We start from the raw sequence: 14,729 nt of genomic DNA on the forward strand, positions 1-14,729 counted from the left end.
AGCTGAGAGATGGGAGCTTGCCCCCGACCACCCCGTGAGCGCCGCTGGGTCCCCTGCTCATGCCACATGAACCCCCCACTCTGCTCTGTTCCCAGGCGGAGGAGGTCCCCGGTGTGAAGATTTTCCGCTCCTCTGCGACAGTCTATTTTGCCAATGCTGATCTGTATGCGGAGACCCTAAAGAAGAAGGTGAGGAACATTCAGAAGAGAATTTCTCACGGCACCATTTCCAAGACCAGCATATAGCCATCGAATGGCCTTGGGTGACATTCCACTTGGAATGAATCAAATCAGTCACAGGCAACTGGGCACCTTTCAGATGTTTTGGAGTACAGCTTCCATCGTTCCCGACCACGGGTTTTACCGGCTGGGGCAGATCAGAGTTATATGCCAAAAATTCTGGGAGGCCCCAGCTTCCCTCCCCAAGCACTTTTCAACTCATGTGGTCTAGGTGCGATACAGTGGACGTGTCCAGAGTACAGTCACTCCCCACCATTCAACCTTGGTATGGAAGGACTGAATTATTGCACATTTTAAAGGAAAGGGGGCAAATACTGCATATGACACATTTTAAAAATATTTTCAAGTTGCTACGTGGAAGAGAAAGGCTCTTGATTTGGTCTCAAGCAGCAGTGCTCAGGGAGGGAGCCAGCAACAATTCTCCCCTGCAACAATTCCCCGGTCTCGGTCCTTCCTACCACTGGGAGAGTGACAGAGTGTCCCGAAATATCCAGAACCATGGCTGGCCCCACACTGTGGCAGGTGGAGGCAGTCACTTCCACTTACAGATGTTGGTTAGCATGGAGGGGGAGTGGTGGCAGCCGCTTGACTGTCCCCCAGGGGGAGGACGGAACCGTGCGTTCTGGACAGCCTGGCCTGCATCCTCTGAGCTTGCCTGCCAACCCTCAGGGATGGGGGAAGACACTGTCCCACCACCAGTGTCAGAGTACGGTTCGACTGGCGGTCCCCCCTGGCTTCAGAGTACGGGTGTGCGAGTGCCAGCTAGTCTTTCATCTCTCTCTACAAACTATCACTTGCCAGCCCTGCTCTGAGTCTTAGTCTGGTGCTCCTGGTGCAGGGCCATGCTTTTCATTTTACTCTGAACTGCATTTCTTCCCAAAATGTAAGCACGAAGCATTTTCTATTCAAGAAGTCCAACCAAGGCGAAAAATGAAAGACGTCCATGGGCCATGGCTCTTGGCATCATTCAGTATCCTGCGCAAGGGAAGCAAGCGAGCAGGTGGGCAGGCGACATCACAGTGGCTCTCTAAAGCCAGGAGTGGCTGTTACATAAGTATCTGCCTTTTTTTGCAGTGTGGCATTGATGTGGACCGTCTCATTGAGAAGAAGAAGAAAGCCCAAAGGAAGTGGGAAAAGAAAAACAGAAAAGAAGTCAAGAAGACAAAGGTGCTTCCTTCTATCTGGCGTGTTTCCTTCTAAATCACTAGCAGTGTGTTTTCCAAGAAGCTTCCTGTGTATGGTTAGTCCATAAATCATCAAAGTGGGAAGAAGAAAAGGGGTATAGATCACCCTTTTCCATTTACAATCCCTGCAGTCCTCCAGCTAACATGCTTATTGTTGAAACTGCTGTCTGCAGCATCTGCAGCACACATCTACATTTCATATGTGGGGAAAATGAAAAGCTCCTTCAGCATTGTGTTTCAAAACAGTATTGGACACGTTGTTTTCAGGTTACTCTGAGGAAGGGCAGAGGATCTAAAGCCTTCTGTAGAACTTGTTGTTGTTAAAAATATTATACCCCATCCTATATGCAAAGCATCTCAGGATGGCTTACAGAAATCCAAACAAGCAATCCATAATCAAAACAATTAAAAATAATTAAAAATATACATAAAACCAACAGTAGCATATCAACCTGTGTTCGACCCGTGCTGCTGCTCCTTCGTCTTTCTATTTTCCTTGAAAGTTTTTTCTAAGAGTTCCTTAAAATCTTGCAGTGAAACAGTTGTGGCTTCATTATGATTTTTATCCTGTTTTCTTGTTTGGCAACAGAAAATGGCTTCTGCAGTACAAAGAACACGTGATTCTGGGAATAACAACCTTGCATTTGTGGATATAGATATGGAGGCACAATCACAGGTATTAATCTGTCTGTACATTTCAAAAACCTTCCAGGGTATTTCATGCAACTATAGATCAGACTAGAAGTCCAATTGTTTTTTTTTTCAAGTTAAATTTTTTGCTATGGAGTACAGTTTGGATTTTCTATGTCATGCCCCAAAATGGACTGGGCCATCTCTAACTCTGCCTACGCCAAGTAACACCCCTACCAAGATGTTATGACAAAACTAGCCATTGCCATGACAGAACAAGAGAAAAACAAGACGCACAACTAATTCAGATTTCCTGTTTTCCTACCATTCATCTCGTCTGGAAATACCTTTATGCAGCCTCTATTACTAAGGAGATTTGCAGGTTCCCACTGCTGGGACATTGCCTTGTAAGTTCCCAGACTTGTCTGTGGTTTCATGTGAGAGTCAATTTTTTTCCTATCAGTTGAAAAAAGATGGAAGCCTCTATTTCTAGAACCTTCAGCTCTCTGTATATCCCATGAGAGCGCCTGTGAACAGACATCCCAGCAAAGCCCTGTGATCAGCGAATAGGCACAGGTAAGAAGTCAAGTGTTCCTTTTGTGTCTCCCAGGAACCAGCAGACCGCACAACAATGGCTGAGCTCAATGGAAGTGTGAAAGACTGGGCCTCCCAAAATGACACCCAGCAGCCGCAGTCTCAGGACAATCTCAGTCCTAGCTTGAAGACCCTGGGACTGGAAAAGCCTCCTTTTCACTCCCTCATACTAGACTTCACTCCGGTCAACTTTGTGGACACCGTCTGCATAAAGACTTTGAAAAATGTAAGGAGTACCAAAAGAGAGAGAAGTGCTGCTTCATGTGTAATCAGATGCAAAGTGCAGGTCACATGGGGGAAGCTCTGGAAAATGAGAGCTTTCAGATGCCCAGGTGGAGATGGGGAAAAGAGGGATACCGCCAGGCTGCCGCTCTGCTTATCGCCACTCCGCCACTGCTGAGAGCAGAGATTAAACTTTTGTTAACTGTGAAGAGAGGTGGACTGCGAATCTCTCCCTCCTCCAGTCTATCACAGTAAGCCACTCCGCTGAAAAATAGGAGATATGAACATAGAATATATTATTAAAATATAGAAAAAATACAAGAAATTTCTCCTGACCCCCAAAGATAACAAAAATCTTCAGGGTGGGCGGCTATTCAAGCTGTTTCTTCCTTCTTCCCATGCTGAAAAATGTCTGGGCTGCTTGGCCTTGAGATGTTCTCCAAGTCTTCCATCATATCATGACAGGCATTTTAATATGCCATGACCCAAAAGGGGCAGATGTGACCAAGATATTTGCCCCCCGGCTTTCTGGAGACAGGCATTGTCCCCTTAGCCAGCAGCCATGGCAACTCAGCTAAAACTGTTAATTGGGGCAGAGGGACCAATAGGAATAATCTGAGTTTTCAGAAATAACTTCCTTGTACCTTTCCTACTGCTGGATTCAGCAGGACAGATATGAGCTTCCCTGATGTTTCTATGAAGCGTCTCACCTCCGCTGTTTATGCTTGTTCTTGGCAGATATTTAAAGACTTCAAGGAGATTGAAGTGGATGTGTTACTTGTTGGTTGCCATGGTAAGGAGGCCTAGGATTGCATGGTCAGCTAAGGCACAGCGAGCAAGGCATGGTCTCAGCAAGAGAGTGTGGACTTCATCTCGCTGCCTCTTCATCCCTCAGTCAAAAATCACAGATGCCCAGACAATTCCTCCTGCCCTTTGAGTTTCTTTTATTCCACTTGAGATAATTCCATTATTTTGCTGAGCCACAGAAATGCTTTAAGGGGACTGTCATGGGCACAAGTAATCAGCGCTTCAGATGCTTTTCCCCATGGAGGCTTTTATTATGCAGTCATTCTGCCTCAAACACAGAATTTTACAAAATATCCAGATAAAGTTGCCTTCCATTTGTAACCTTCCTGTGTTTTCCCACCATTTCTTCTCTTTTCTATCGAAGGAGAGAAAAGAAAAAGAAAAGTGTTAAGAAGGAAAAGACTGAATGGGTGGGTGCAATGCCTTTTGATTGGTCATTATAGGAGCCTCCCCAGCTAGAAGCATTCAGGGCCCAAATGAAGCCCAGATGTAAATAATGCAGAAGCCAAAGCTGCCCAAAATTTTGGACTTGGATCTTGCTGATACTAAGGAGATGCTGGGCAAATGTCCCTCCACATTGCTAATTACTCGCTAAAATCCCATCTATCTTTATACCCTGTTTTGAATAATGGGCATTTATGGACCACAGGTGGGATATTTTTGCCATCCTTAAGGGCCATAGTAGATGTGAGATGGGAGGTCTGTGACTAGGAGTTTCTCACTTTGGGGGAGGGAGGGGAGGGTATTGATTAGGACCAAATATGAGTTAGATTGACTCCGTAAAGGTAGCCACTGCCTTGAGATTTCAAGAGCTGAGCAGGGCTGTCATGGATGGGACAATTTAAAGGGCTTTCATTCATAGAGTTACTGTAGGTCAGAGAAGACTTGATAGCACATCATAACAACAGTTAGGAGCTCCACATGGATGCTTTTGAGACCATGGATGCAGTCTGAGGGTGTGTTTAACTTTTTCCTGATCTAAATCAATCTACCCAGCACCCTAAAACAGCCATTAGATTAGCAAGAGTGAACACATCTCTTCCCCCATCCCTCCAGGGAGCTAATACCAGCTAGAGGTAACTTAGATCAGAGAAAAGGAAGTAGGGGTTTAACACACAATCTGAGAACACCAGTTTCTGATCTTCAAAGCAGGTACATGAGGCTGCTAATTAAAAATATGCAGACATGCACACACTGGGGAGATCTTAATCACAGCTCTCCTACAACCTGTCTAGCCTGGCCGTAAATAACGTAGTAGAGGATCTCTTCTGTGCCTTTGCTATTACAACATGCCTTGCTTGAATCATGCTACCAGTATGGCCACTGTTGGAGACAAACTGATCCAACAGGGGAAATTCCTTTCTTCTTGGTTCAGAGAAAATGCAGACAATTGCTGGAATTGGGCATCCATCATGACTGATGCTAGTGGGACATAGTGGAGATGATTCAGAATGGTCATGGCAGGCCAGATCTTTAAAACTGCACCCTTGGGTACCTGTTTGTCCTTTTTCTGCCTTCAGCTTCAGTCATTTCCCAGTTGGAAAGAGGCAACTTCTTCAGCCAAACCATCACTAAGCACCAGCTTTTTGCATCAGTGCATGATGCCGTTAGCCATGTCACCAAGAGCCGGAGAGAGAGCTTGCTACAAACCGACACAGTAAGAAGTCAGCACTTTTGCTTAACTGACTGGAAGCACATGCACAGTATATGAGCCGGCACCTTGGTGCTTCAGAACCAGGCATGCTCCTTCAGACCACAGGATCTGAGGGCCACCGTTGGTCTTCCTGGATGGACTCAACGTGTCTCCATCCCACCTGGATTTCTCTGCACTGGATGTTATTTGGCCTTCCACACCCTTCAGAGGCAGTGCAGTCTCCTCACCTGTAATGGGTGCACCATATCTTGCGTGCTCAGGAGACTCACTCCTGCCATGACAACACATGGTTTGCCCTCCTGATCAAATGCACTTTTGCACAGGCCATTGCACCAAAATAGGCCTGATATATTGTTTGTGCAGACCAGAAGTCCCCAGTCCAGTTGCTGTTTGGTGGCGCCCTTACTGAGTTGACCAGTGGTGAGGAACAGGTTTGTGTTGGGGTCAGAGGTGGCCCCACTCAGCCCTCCAGAGGACATCAGGGGCATAGCCACATCCCATGACTGGGGCAACAGTGTTTATTCTCTGGGCACCTGGCAGTCTGGAGCCCCTCCAAACAGGGCGGCTTTGCCTGTACTGCCCTTCACCCATTGGGGGGATGCAGGGTGGGCAGAGTTAGCAGGAAGCTAACCATTATTGCACGCTCCATTATTTAGGAGCTCCATGCTAATGAATTGGATATAAAAGCCGTAAAAATAAATAGAGAAGCCATTACTTCTGAACCTGAACCCCAGCCTCCACAATCTATAATGTGGAGCAAATGATAATCACATTCTTAGAAGGAGTGCTATATTAATGCTTTAGCAAACTGCCAGCATTAAAGCAAATACTTGGGCATGAGATCCATATAAAGAGGATATGGTGAAGGAGGAGACCTATTTCCATCCAATTTGTACCAGAGTTCTATCCTGGCTGATATTCCTGGAATTTTCTCTCAGTTACAGAAAGCTATTTGTGAACAGATTTCAGATGAATCAATGCCCAGCCTTCTCACAGACATGAACACCATGGGTGGTGAGCGGGAAACCAAAGAGATAGGTAGGATTAATTGGAGGCACTTTCAGGAGAAATTAATGCCAATATATTTTGTCCTCCTCCTTTATAGGTTGAGTCCAGCATTGAACTGTAACTAGTGGATTTATCTGCTCCATTTCTTAAAGAGTAGCAAAAACCACCCTTTTTCAACTGATTGATGGAATTGCCTTTTGTTGGTGGTGATAGTAAAAGTGAAAGATCTGGGATGTTCCACCATTGTGACTTTACAGAAGAAAATGACTCTCACTCCAAGTGTTTGAGAAGCTGAGGGGCTGCCATAGCTTTTCCTCGACAGTGTTCTTTAGAAACTAAGATGTTGCCATCTTCAAGGACCTGTTACTCTACTTGTCTGAGGACAAAGTGTCTTCTGGTCCTCCTGTGAACAACTTTCAAGGCACCAGAGCTCCTACAAGAATTCCTTTCGGGCACTGGAAGTGCCTCATTCATTGCTTTGGCATCTCTTGGGAGAAGGAGTGTCCATGAAACCCCACAGCTTGATTAGGAAAAGCATATCATGGTCTACAGCATCCTCTGACTCTCTGGAAGGCCCAGTTGATTTAAGACAGCAGACCATAAGCATTTTCTTATGGGAACATCTAGAGCCTATCTGGTCCTTTCTTCTCGGACTGGGATTTTAAAGCCAGGTCTTAGAAAGAAAGCTGCGCATATGTTGAATGTCTCCATAGCTTTCTCTGCACAAGGCATTTGTTGTGTGCTTGTGGTCCCAGAAGGCCTCTTCACAAAATTGTCATCCTCCGGGGCCTCTCCCAAGTTCTCCAACCAGTTTTGCTCCCTCCTCCTCTTCAGTGAGGATAGTCTGGTATTTTCCTTGATGGCAATGTCATTTGCTATTCTAGAAGCCGAGAGTATTTTTGCAGTCTGCTCTGTATCACAGCGCCACCTTGTGTTATGTAACAGAATGCACAGGAACATATAGAAAAGCTGAGAGGAAAACCACCTGAAAACCAATCACACACACCCCTAATGTGAAGGACACCAGCCAAAGGAAATGGCAGAAGAAGCCTAAGTAAAATATTGGGTTATATATAGGGAAACCCCATATATACCTGCATCGCGAGGAAGAGGTTGTGTCCCAACAGGAGACTACATGCTTTGCCTTCGGTAGTTTCAATCCCAGGTACTCCAAGTTGAAAGGATCAGGATAAGGTGATGAGAAAGGTTAAGATCTGTGCTTGGGCCACTGGAAAACCATCAATAGCCCTAAAATAGACAAACCAATAATCTGACTCTGGTTAAAGAATGGAAAGCAGAGACTAGGAATAAAAGGTCAGTTCTCAAGACAGAGGAATGTAAGCAGTGGGTTCCCACAAGGATCAGTGCTTTTAAGCTTGTTCATAAGTGATCTGGAGCTCAGGGTGAGCAGTGACATGGTAAAGCTTGCTGGAAATATCAAATTATTTCAGGTGGTTAAAACAAAAAGAAACCGCAAAGAGCTCCTAAAAGATCTCTCCAGAGTGAGAGACTGGGCATGAAAATGGCAAATGCAAGTCAGTGTAAGCAAAGGTAAAGTGATGTATGTCGGGGCAAAAATCCCAATATGCTGTTGAGGTCAGAGCTGGTGATTATTAACCAAACTGGAGATCTTGAAGTTCTGGTGGAAAGCCCAGTGAAAACGTTGACCCAGCAGGCAGCTGCTGTGAAAAGGGCAAGCTCTGTGTTAGGCATAATAAGGAAAGGAAAATAATACTGCCAATATCATGCAATTTTTATACAAACCTCTGGTGCACCCAAACCTGGAATTCAGTGTACAGTCTGGTTACCACATCTGGTTACATAGCTATTGTAGAGCTGGAAAAGGTGCAGAAAAGGACAACCCAATGATCAAGAGCACTGAAGCAGCTCCCCAGTGAGGACAGGCTACAACAGTCGGGGCTTTTAGCTCAGAGAAAGGCAGGCAGAGTAGGGGCATGATAGAGTCGTATAATGTTGTGGGTGGAGGGGAGACCTGAGGTCATCCAGCAAAGTTCAATGGCAAGAGATTCGGGAAAGGGAAAAGGAATTCTGTTTCACATGGTGCATGGATTAAACTAGGATGGTCACAAATGCAACACGCTCACTTGAACAGTTGCAAAAGTGGACTAAGCAAATTCACGGCATGTGAAGTTGCAGGATCAGTTGCTACTAGTAACGATGGCTATGCAGCACTCCAGCGTTAGGACCAGTTGCCTTGGCATGCCAGTTGCCGAAGGACCCGAGAAGGAGAGTGCCTCTGCGTTCGCGGCAGGCTTGTGGTTTGGCCGCTGTGGGGACAGAGCAGTACAGCAACTAGGCCTGTGGGCCAGTCCAGCCCAATTCTATCCCTCTTCTGCTGGGCAGTTTCGTATGCTTGTTTCCATTACACTTGTCCAATTTCAGCAGACCTAGCTAAAGCTTATTGAGACACTGCCCTGGAAGCAAAACATGGGGCTGCCATTGAGATACTGTAAAAGAGGTACATTGTTATTTCTGTACAATTCTATAGGTATTGACACAACAAACATATAGAAGTCTGATCTAAAAAGGGTTTTCTGGCCAAGTATTTCATTTGAAAGAATGGCATATGCTTGTGAATAGGTTTAGGTGGGGGAATGTCAGGGCAGACATCTTTGCTCATTCTGCATGTGGTATAAATTTAGCAGTCCTTGACTATAACAACGTGTATAATTACGAACTATTTCAGACATGCAATTGTTTGATCAGAGCACAATTCTGCATTTCTAAAGTGCTGCCAAATTCCATCCACTGTGATCAATGAATGCATAAATGTGATTCCAAGGTCAAGAAAGCTGTACATAGATTTTATTTAGTCAAAAGCCTCTTAAATCAGCTATCATGTTATATATTGACAATTTTACTATTTATTGCCAATTTATTTTTCAGTCAGACAGACTTTCTAGAAGTTCTAATTCTGCACAAGCGAAACTCTTTATTGTGTCACCTGCCTAACACCCACTTTATCTGCTCTCCATTAACCTTTTTTTCCAGAAGAATAAACTGATCAAATGGTTAAGGCAGAATAGAAAGGTACTCATACCATTATTTTTAGAACGCAGACTGAACATTTCACACACAAAGAATGCAATTAATTTATCATTACACAGTTGCAGATCACAATAACAGCCCGATTTTACACATCAGTTTCCATGGTGAGAAGTACAAATAGGAGAAACATGACTGTCTTTGACTTGGAGCCAATCTACACATTATATTAGAGGTCTAGCCATTAAACAATGTAATAAAATGTGAGGGTATATCTATCACATCAAACTATATCTGCGGTGGGGTCAGAATGTTTAATGTTCCCCATGTAAAACCACCCTGCTTGTAGAAAATTAGTGCACCAGGGAGAAAATTGCACTAAGTTGATGTGCAGGCTGTCAACATCAGGTTGTATATTCTTGCATTTCAATAAGTGACATTCTTCTGCTTCTGGCCTCCAATTAGTCTGCATCAACTTTTTCATTAGCGTTCCATCCATTATAGCAAGCCTTATACACAATGACAGGGCTTAGACAAGTTCAGAAACTACCAATTCCTTTGTTGTTGTTGCATTTTTAAAAAATACTTGTTTTTTGTTTTACAGAAAGCTATTCTTAGATTGAATTGAAAGCTAAAGGTACTTATGGTGAACATTAAACATTTTTGAAGCAACAACACGTATGGTCTCTCGGCTAAGGGCTAAAGTATGTGCCATGGTAAATGTGTAGCATGCAAGTCTATGCGGGACTGATACAGATCACATAGGTAGGCCAAGTTTCACCTGTCCACTTTCCCCCCAAAATTCATCACCACCACCACCATCAGGAGGACCAAAAGAAGAAGAAATGCCATTGGCACCATGGGGGCATGTGCTCTCGCTCTCTCAACATACCATGTCTTGCTAGAGCTGTTGTGTTTAAACACAGTGATAACCCACACTCAACCCTCCACCCTGTTAATGTATTTGGATGTAAATGAATGCCATGCAACGTAGGTGCAGAAGAGCCTTCAGTAATGGTTGAAGTGGTGGTAGCTCAAGCCATGGCACTTAATCGGAAAGTAGATGAATGCAAGCGTGCACGTTTGCTCATTTTCATGTGTGCAATATTAAAAGGGCAGCTTCAGGCAGAGATAGAACTCTCCCTCCTGCCTCAAAGAGCGGAGAGCAGATTGAAAAGAGGATCTCTGCTTGTACTATATTTATTCATCCCACTTTCACTTTGGAAAGTATACAAAAAGGAGCAATTCTTGTTTATCAAATGCCTGCCTAAGAAATCTGTATTCACCAGAGGTGAGAGTGGGACCAAAACAATGGAAATACGAAGCATCCCTTCTACTGCTTTCGACTCTCTTAAAATTCCCTCCAAATTCCAAATGGGTTGCCAGTTCAATGTCTGGCCTGCACAGATGCCCCCATTATGGCTACATCAAATCCATGGAAGGGGAACCTGAGCAGCCTAGTGGCTCCTTATATAAGGCACTCTTTGGGTAAATACTTCAGGTTAATCTTCTCAAAAAAGGCTGTGAAAGCCATTTTCAGTGCAATGCTGCACAGTACTTGTCTACTCAGAAGTAACTCTTCTTTAGTTCAGTGGATTTACTCCCAGGTAAATGGGTTTAGTATTGAAGCCTAGGCTGTACACATGCAGTTATAACTGTATTTAAAGTTGTACTGTTTGCTGAGATGTTAATAGAGAAGAAATACAATCTGCACACATCCTGGCCATCAACCTTTTGATTTCAGGATGAGAGTTGCCAGAAGGTAACTTCTTTTCAGTTAAATGCTAGAGGTTAAGGATGATAAATTATTCTTACTTATTCTATAATATCCAGTAAATAGCAGTTTAATTTAATCCTGACTTTCATTCAGTATTGACCACTTTGTAGTGGCTTCCCCTCCCTGCTTTTGTTAAATAAGCCATGTTTGGTTTTAATTTGGAAGACTGATGTGTTGTTTTTAGAGCTTTCCCTCTTTCAAGGCCCCAATTTTCTGACTCAGAGGATTATAACAAAGCCCGGAGAACCAAATATAAAACAGCATTTGATTGATGAGACAAAGGCATGGAAGAGACCCAACCAATACATAGCAGTCCCTCAAGACGAATTCATGAGAAAGTTCCAGCTTTCTCAACATCATGCATGCTGCAAAATACCATGGATAGCTTCATTCTACAATTTCTACAATTTGGTCACTAAGTAAGACTGGACTTACTTGTATCTAGGTGGAAATGAATGCTTCCTTGTCTGTTCCTTTTTAAAACTGGCAGTGAAGTTCGTGTCCAGCATCCTGATTGTGCTGCTTCTTCATCCTGCCATGACACATAAAACAAAACTAATTTCCCATAATGGGTTAAATTCATAAAATAATGCAAAGAGCTCTTTAGGGGAATGATGGGTACTTCTAATTGTCAATATTTAAAAATCAGTGGGAAACACTTTGATGTCCCTGGACATTCTGCCACTGATGTTAAGGTGTCTCTTCTTGAACAAAGGAATGTTAGAGACATATTTCAGTGCAAAACTGAGGAACAGAATTTCAAGAGACTCCCCTCTGTTTCCTGTGGCTTCAGTAGGGACAATACTGTGTTGTTTTATTTATTATATTTATATTCTACCTCTCAAGAAACTCAAAGAGGCCTACATAATTCTCCTCCTCTCAGTCTTATGCCCACAACAACCCTGTGAGGTAGGTTGGGCTGAGAGTCTGTGACTGGCTCAAAGTCACCCAGTGAGCTTCATGGCTGAGTTGGAACTAGAATTCAGATCTCCTGAGTCCTACTGCAGCACTCTAAACCATTGCATCGCTCATAGGATGCAATGCACTGATTGCAGAAGACTGGGATAATTATGGCATCCTATGTGCAGCAGGAGGATTGTGGAGACGGAGTGCACCTCCGTGCTCTTCCCACTTAGCTGATTTTGGTTAAGTGGCACCTTGGAACACAAAGCGCAGAGGCCGACATGCTGTCAGGATAACATATACAATGGCAGAGCCTCTCCCCTCTCCTGAAGGATCCTGGAATTACTGGAGCAGTGGGATACATTATGCCCTTTTCAAGGGGAGTGAAGTGCACCCTCCTTTTCAGGCCTCTGTGTTTTTTCTACCTTCTGGTCCAACTCCGATTACATCTGTTCCCAGATTATGTTTGCCAGCATACAACAGAACTGAGGCAGAAATTTGGAGAAGGTCTATATCTGAAGTATTTTGTCCTCTAATACTAGATTTATGTTCCTTGATGTTTTCCAGAGTTTTCATTTGATTCTGGTTGAAAGTTAGCTTCCATTTCTGACCCTCATTCTTTAAAAAGGCACAGCTTCTAACATAGCCTCTGCATGTGTGTTAGATGCCTGTTCTCAAGCTCAGGGTCACTGCCTTTCACTTTGGTGAAAGCTCTTTTCTGCCTGATGTTTCAGTTTTTCAGAAATTACTCATCCTGGCTTCTGAAGCAATGGGAAAACCATAACAGTTGCCTTCTTTTCAGGCTCAAACATCTTTAATCATACTGTGCTTATTATAGAATATCTGCAACACATCTTGATATTATAAGGCAGGCACAAGCCGGTGGTGAAAGGAAACTAGGGCATGCATTATGGACTATTTCAAATAGGCACTTCCAAAATTTCCCAGATAAGTGAAATCACATAAGAAAATGATTTGTCTTGGAGTTGCCCTAATAAAAGTTATAAGTTTCATATATTAAAATGTGGAGAGCCTCACCTGTCCCTCCACCCCCCCCCCCCAACCCTGTACATCTGCAGGGTTTTTCCTTCTCCAGGAAAAAATAAAACAGCCCCAATGTTGCAAGCATGAGGGCACTGCACTTCCTTTACAGTGTTAAAAATACCTAGCCAGCTCATGCTTTGGCTTAAGGAACTTTGAATCTCTGATTGTAAAACCCAAACATCAAAACCTGTTAGAAGTCTGTAACACCTGATTGTTTTATTTGTTACTCAAGCCTTCAATGTGTCATGATATTTTTCCTGATGTCTGTAATGATTTCTCAATGTTTCCATATTATGTTTTTGCACTTCTCCATTGTCCTCTCCATCTCACCCATTCAGAATCTCATCACTGCCCTGAAATTGTGTACATGACCCACAACTTATAAAAACTCTCTATATGCTCTGGAAAGCTCAGTTTGGTATACTGGCTACCCTACAGTGCTGTTGTTTTTTCTCTGTCAGAGGGGGTACCTGGGTGTCCTGCCAATAAACTGCTGAGACTGAGTGCAATGTCTTCCGTGTGAATCTGAACATACATTCCCCTGGCCCTGCTATTCTGAGATTTCCTGACACTTGTGACGTGGGTACCAAACATATGGGGATGGAGAGAATAATAAAGATGCGAAGGATGCTATCCAGGGGATATTTAGACAGCATGGCTGGCTAAAGAATGCTGGCAGTTATAGGACATTTTTCTTTCTAAACATGCATAGAATTGTACCCTAAGTTGGAGAGAAAAAGAAATCAGCATTCCTTCTAACAGCAGACTTAGCCAGTGATTCCTTATAGGCTGGTAGACAAAATAGAGCCGCTGCAAAAGAGGTATCAACAGACTTGGGGGTTATCGAACACTTTCAAAAATACAAAAACTAGGATAAAAATAATGTTTAGGGAAAAGCTTGGGGAGGCAAACCCCTCAAACACAGTCCTGTAAACATAGACTTCACAGGTAGACACACAGATTTTTTCACTTCTGTAGATTTATTCTTTTTTAACCTCCCCTGGAGGAGAAGTGGCTGATCGAGAATGTATCATGACTGTAACTCGACAGCACAGTAGTTCTTCATCATTCCCTCATCACCATCTCAAAAGCAGCAGCAAACTGTACTTAACAATCTCCATGCCTCTCCCATGCTAGCCAGTTGTGGTGGTACCCAGGGCAGGTTCTCAAATTGTCAGATGGGCTCACAGCCCCGAAAGATTACATACCCCTGCCCCACACTTGGGTCTTACTTTGTATGAAAAATATAATTTCCTTTGTAAACGTTGGGTGTGTGATGTATTTGCAAACAAGCTGATGTAGCACAAGGCTTCTGTATGCAACTGATCACTGGGTATGAGCTTCGAAGCCATCTGAGAAGGCAACTTGACTGACCTTTGCCATGACCTGATTACTGTTTTTGGTGAAGTTCTTGGGCTGGAAATTAAAACTAATTTGGGGTCCATTTCTAATTTTTAATATTAATAGTGGACTAAATTGCAGAGCTAAGTACACTATTCTTTCTCAGCTACAGCCCCGCCCCCAGGCTGCAATCTGTGGCTAATCGATTGTATTTGCATTGGAATTTGCATCGAAGCCCGAGTATTTTTTCACTGTTTAAACACGCACACATTCACTGTACCTAATGAGAGCTGAGTTACAGAAAGAAAAAATCTCCTGTT

The 14,729-nt window shown here is 43.6% G+C and overlaps 1 protein-coding gene across 1 annotated transcript in view; it reads left to right on the forward strand.

Moving 5' to 3' along the window:
* CELSR3 (cadherin EGF LAG seven-pass G-type receptor 3) overlaps window positions 1–6,459 on the forward strand; it is a 145,156-nt gene extending 138,697 nt beyond the window's left edge. Inside the window, exons 48-53 of the mRNA XM_044451518.1 lie at window positions 96–188; window positions 1,314–1,406; window positions 2,664–2,873; window positions 3,608–3,662; window positions 5,197–5,333; window positions 6,436–6,459. Coding sequence (XP_044307453.1) covers window positions 96–188; window positions 1,314–1,406; window positions 2,664–2,873; window positions 3,608–3,662; window positions 5,197–5,333; window positions 6,436–6,459 — 612 coding nt within the window. The remainder of the gene's footprint in view (window positions 1–95; window positions 189–1,313; window positions 1,407–2,663; window positions 2,874–3,607; window positions 3,663–5,196; window positions 5,334–6,435) is intronic.
* The last annotated feature ends 8,270 nt before the right edge of the window (window positions 6,460–14,729 follow it).

The sequence above is a fragment of the Varanus komodoensis genome, unplaced genomic scaffold (genome assembly GCF_004798865.1).
Source record: "Varanus komodoensis strain SLA01 unplaced genomic scaffold, ASM479886v1 scaffold6_2, whole genome shotgun sequence".
NCBI lineage: Eukaryota > Metazoa > Chordata > Lepidosauria > Squamata > Varanidae > Varanus > Varanus komodoensis.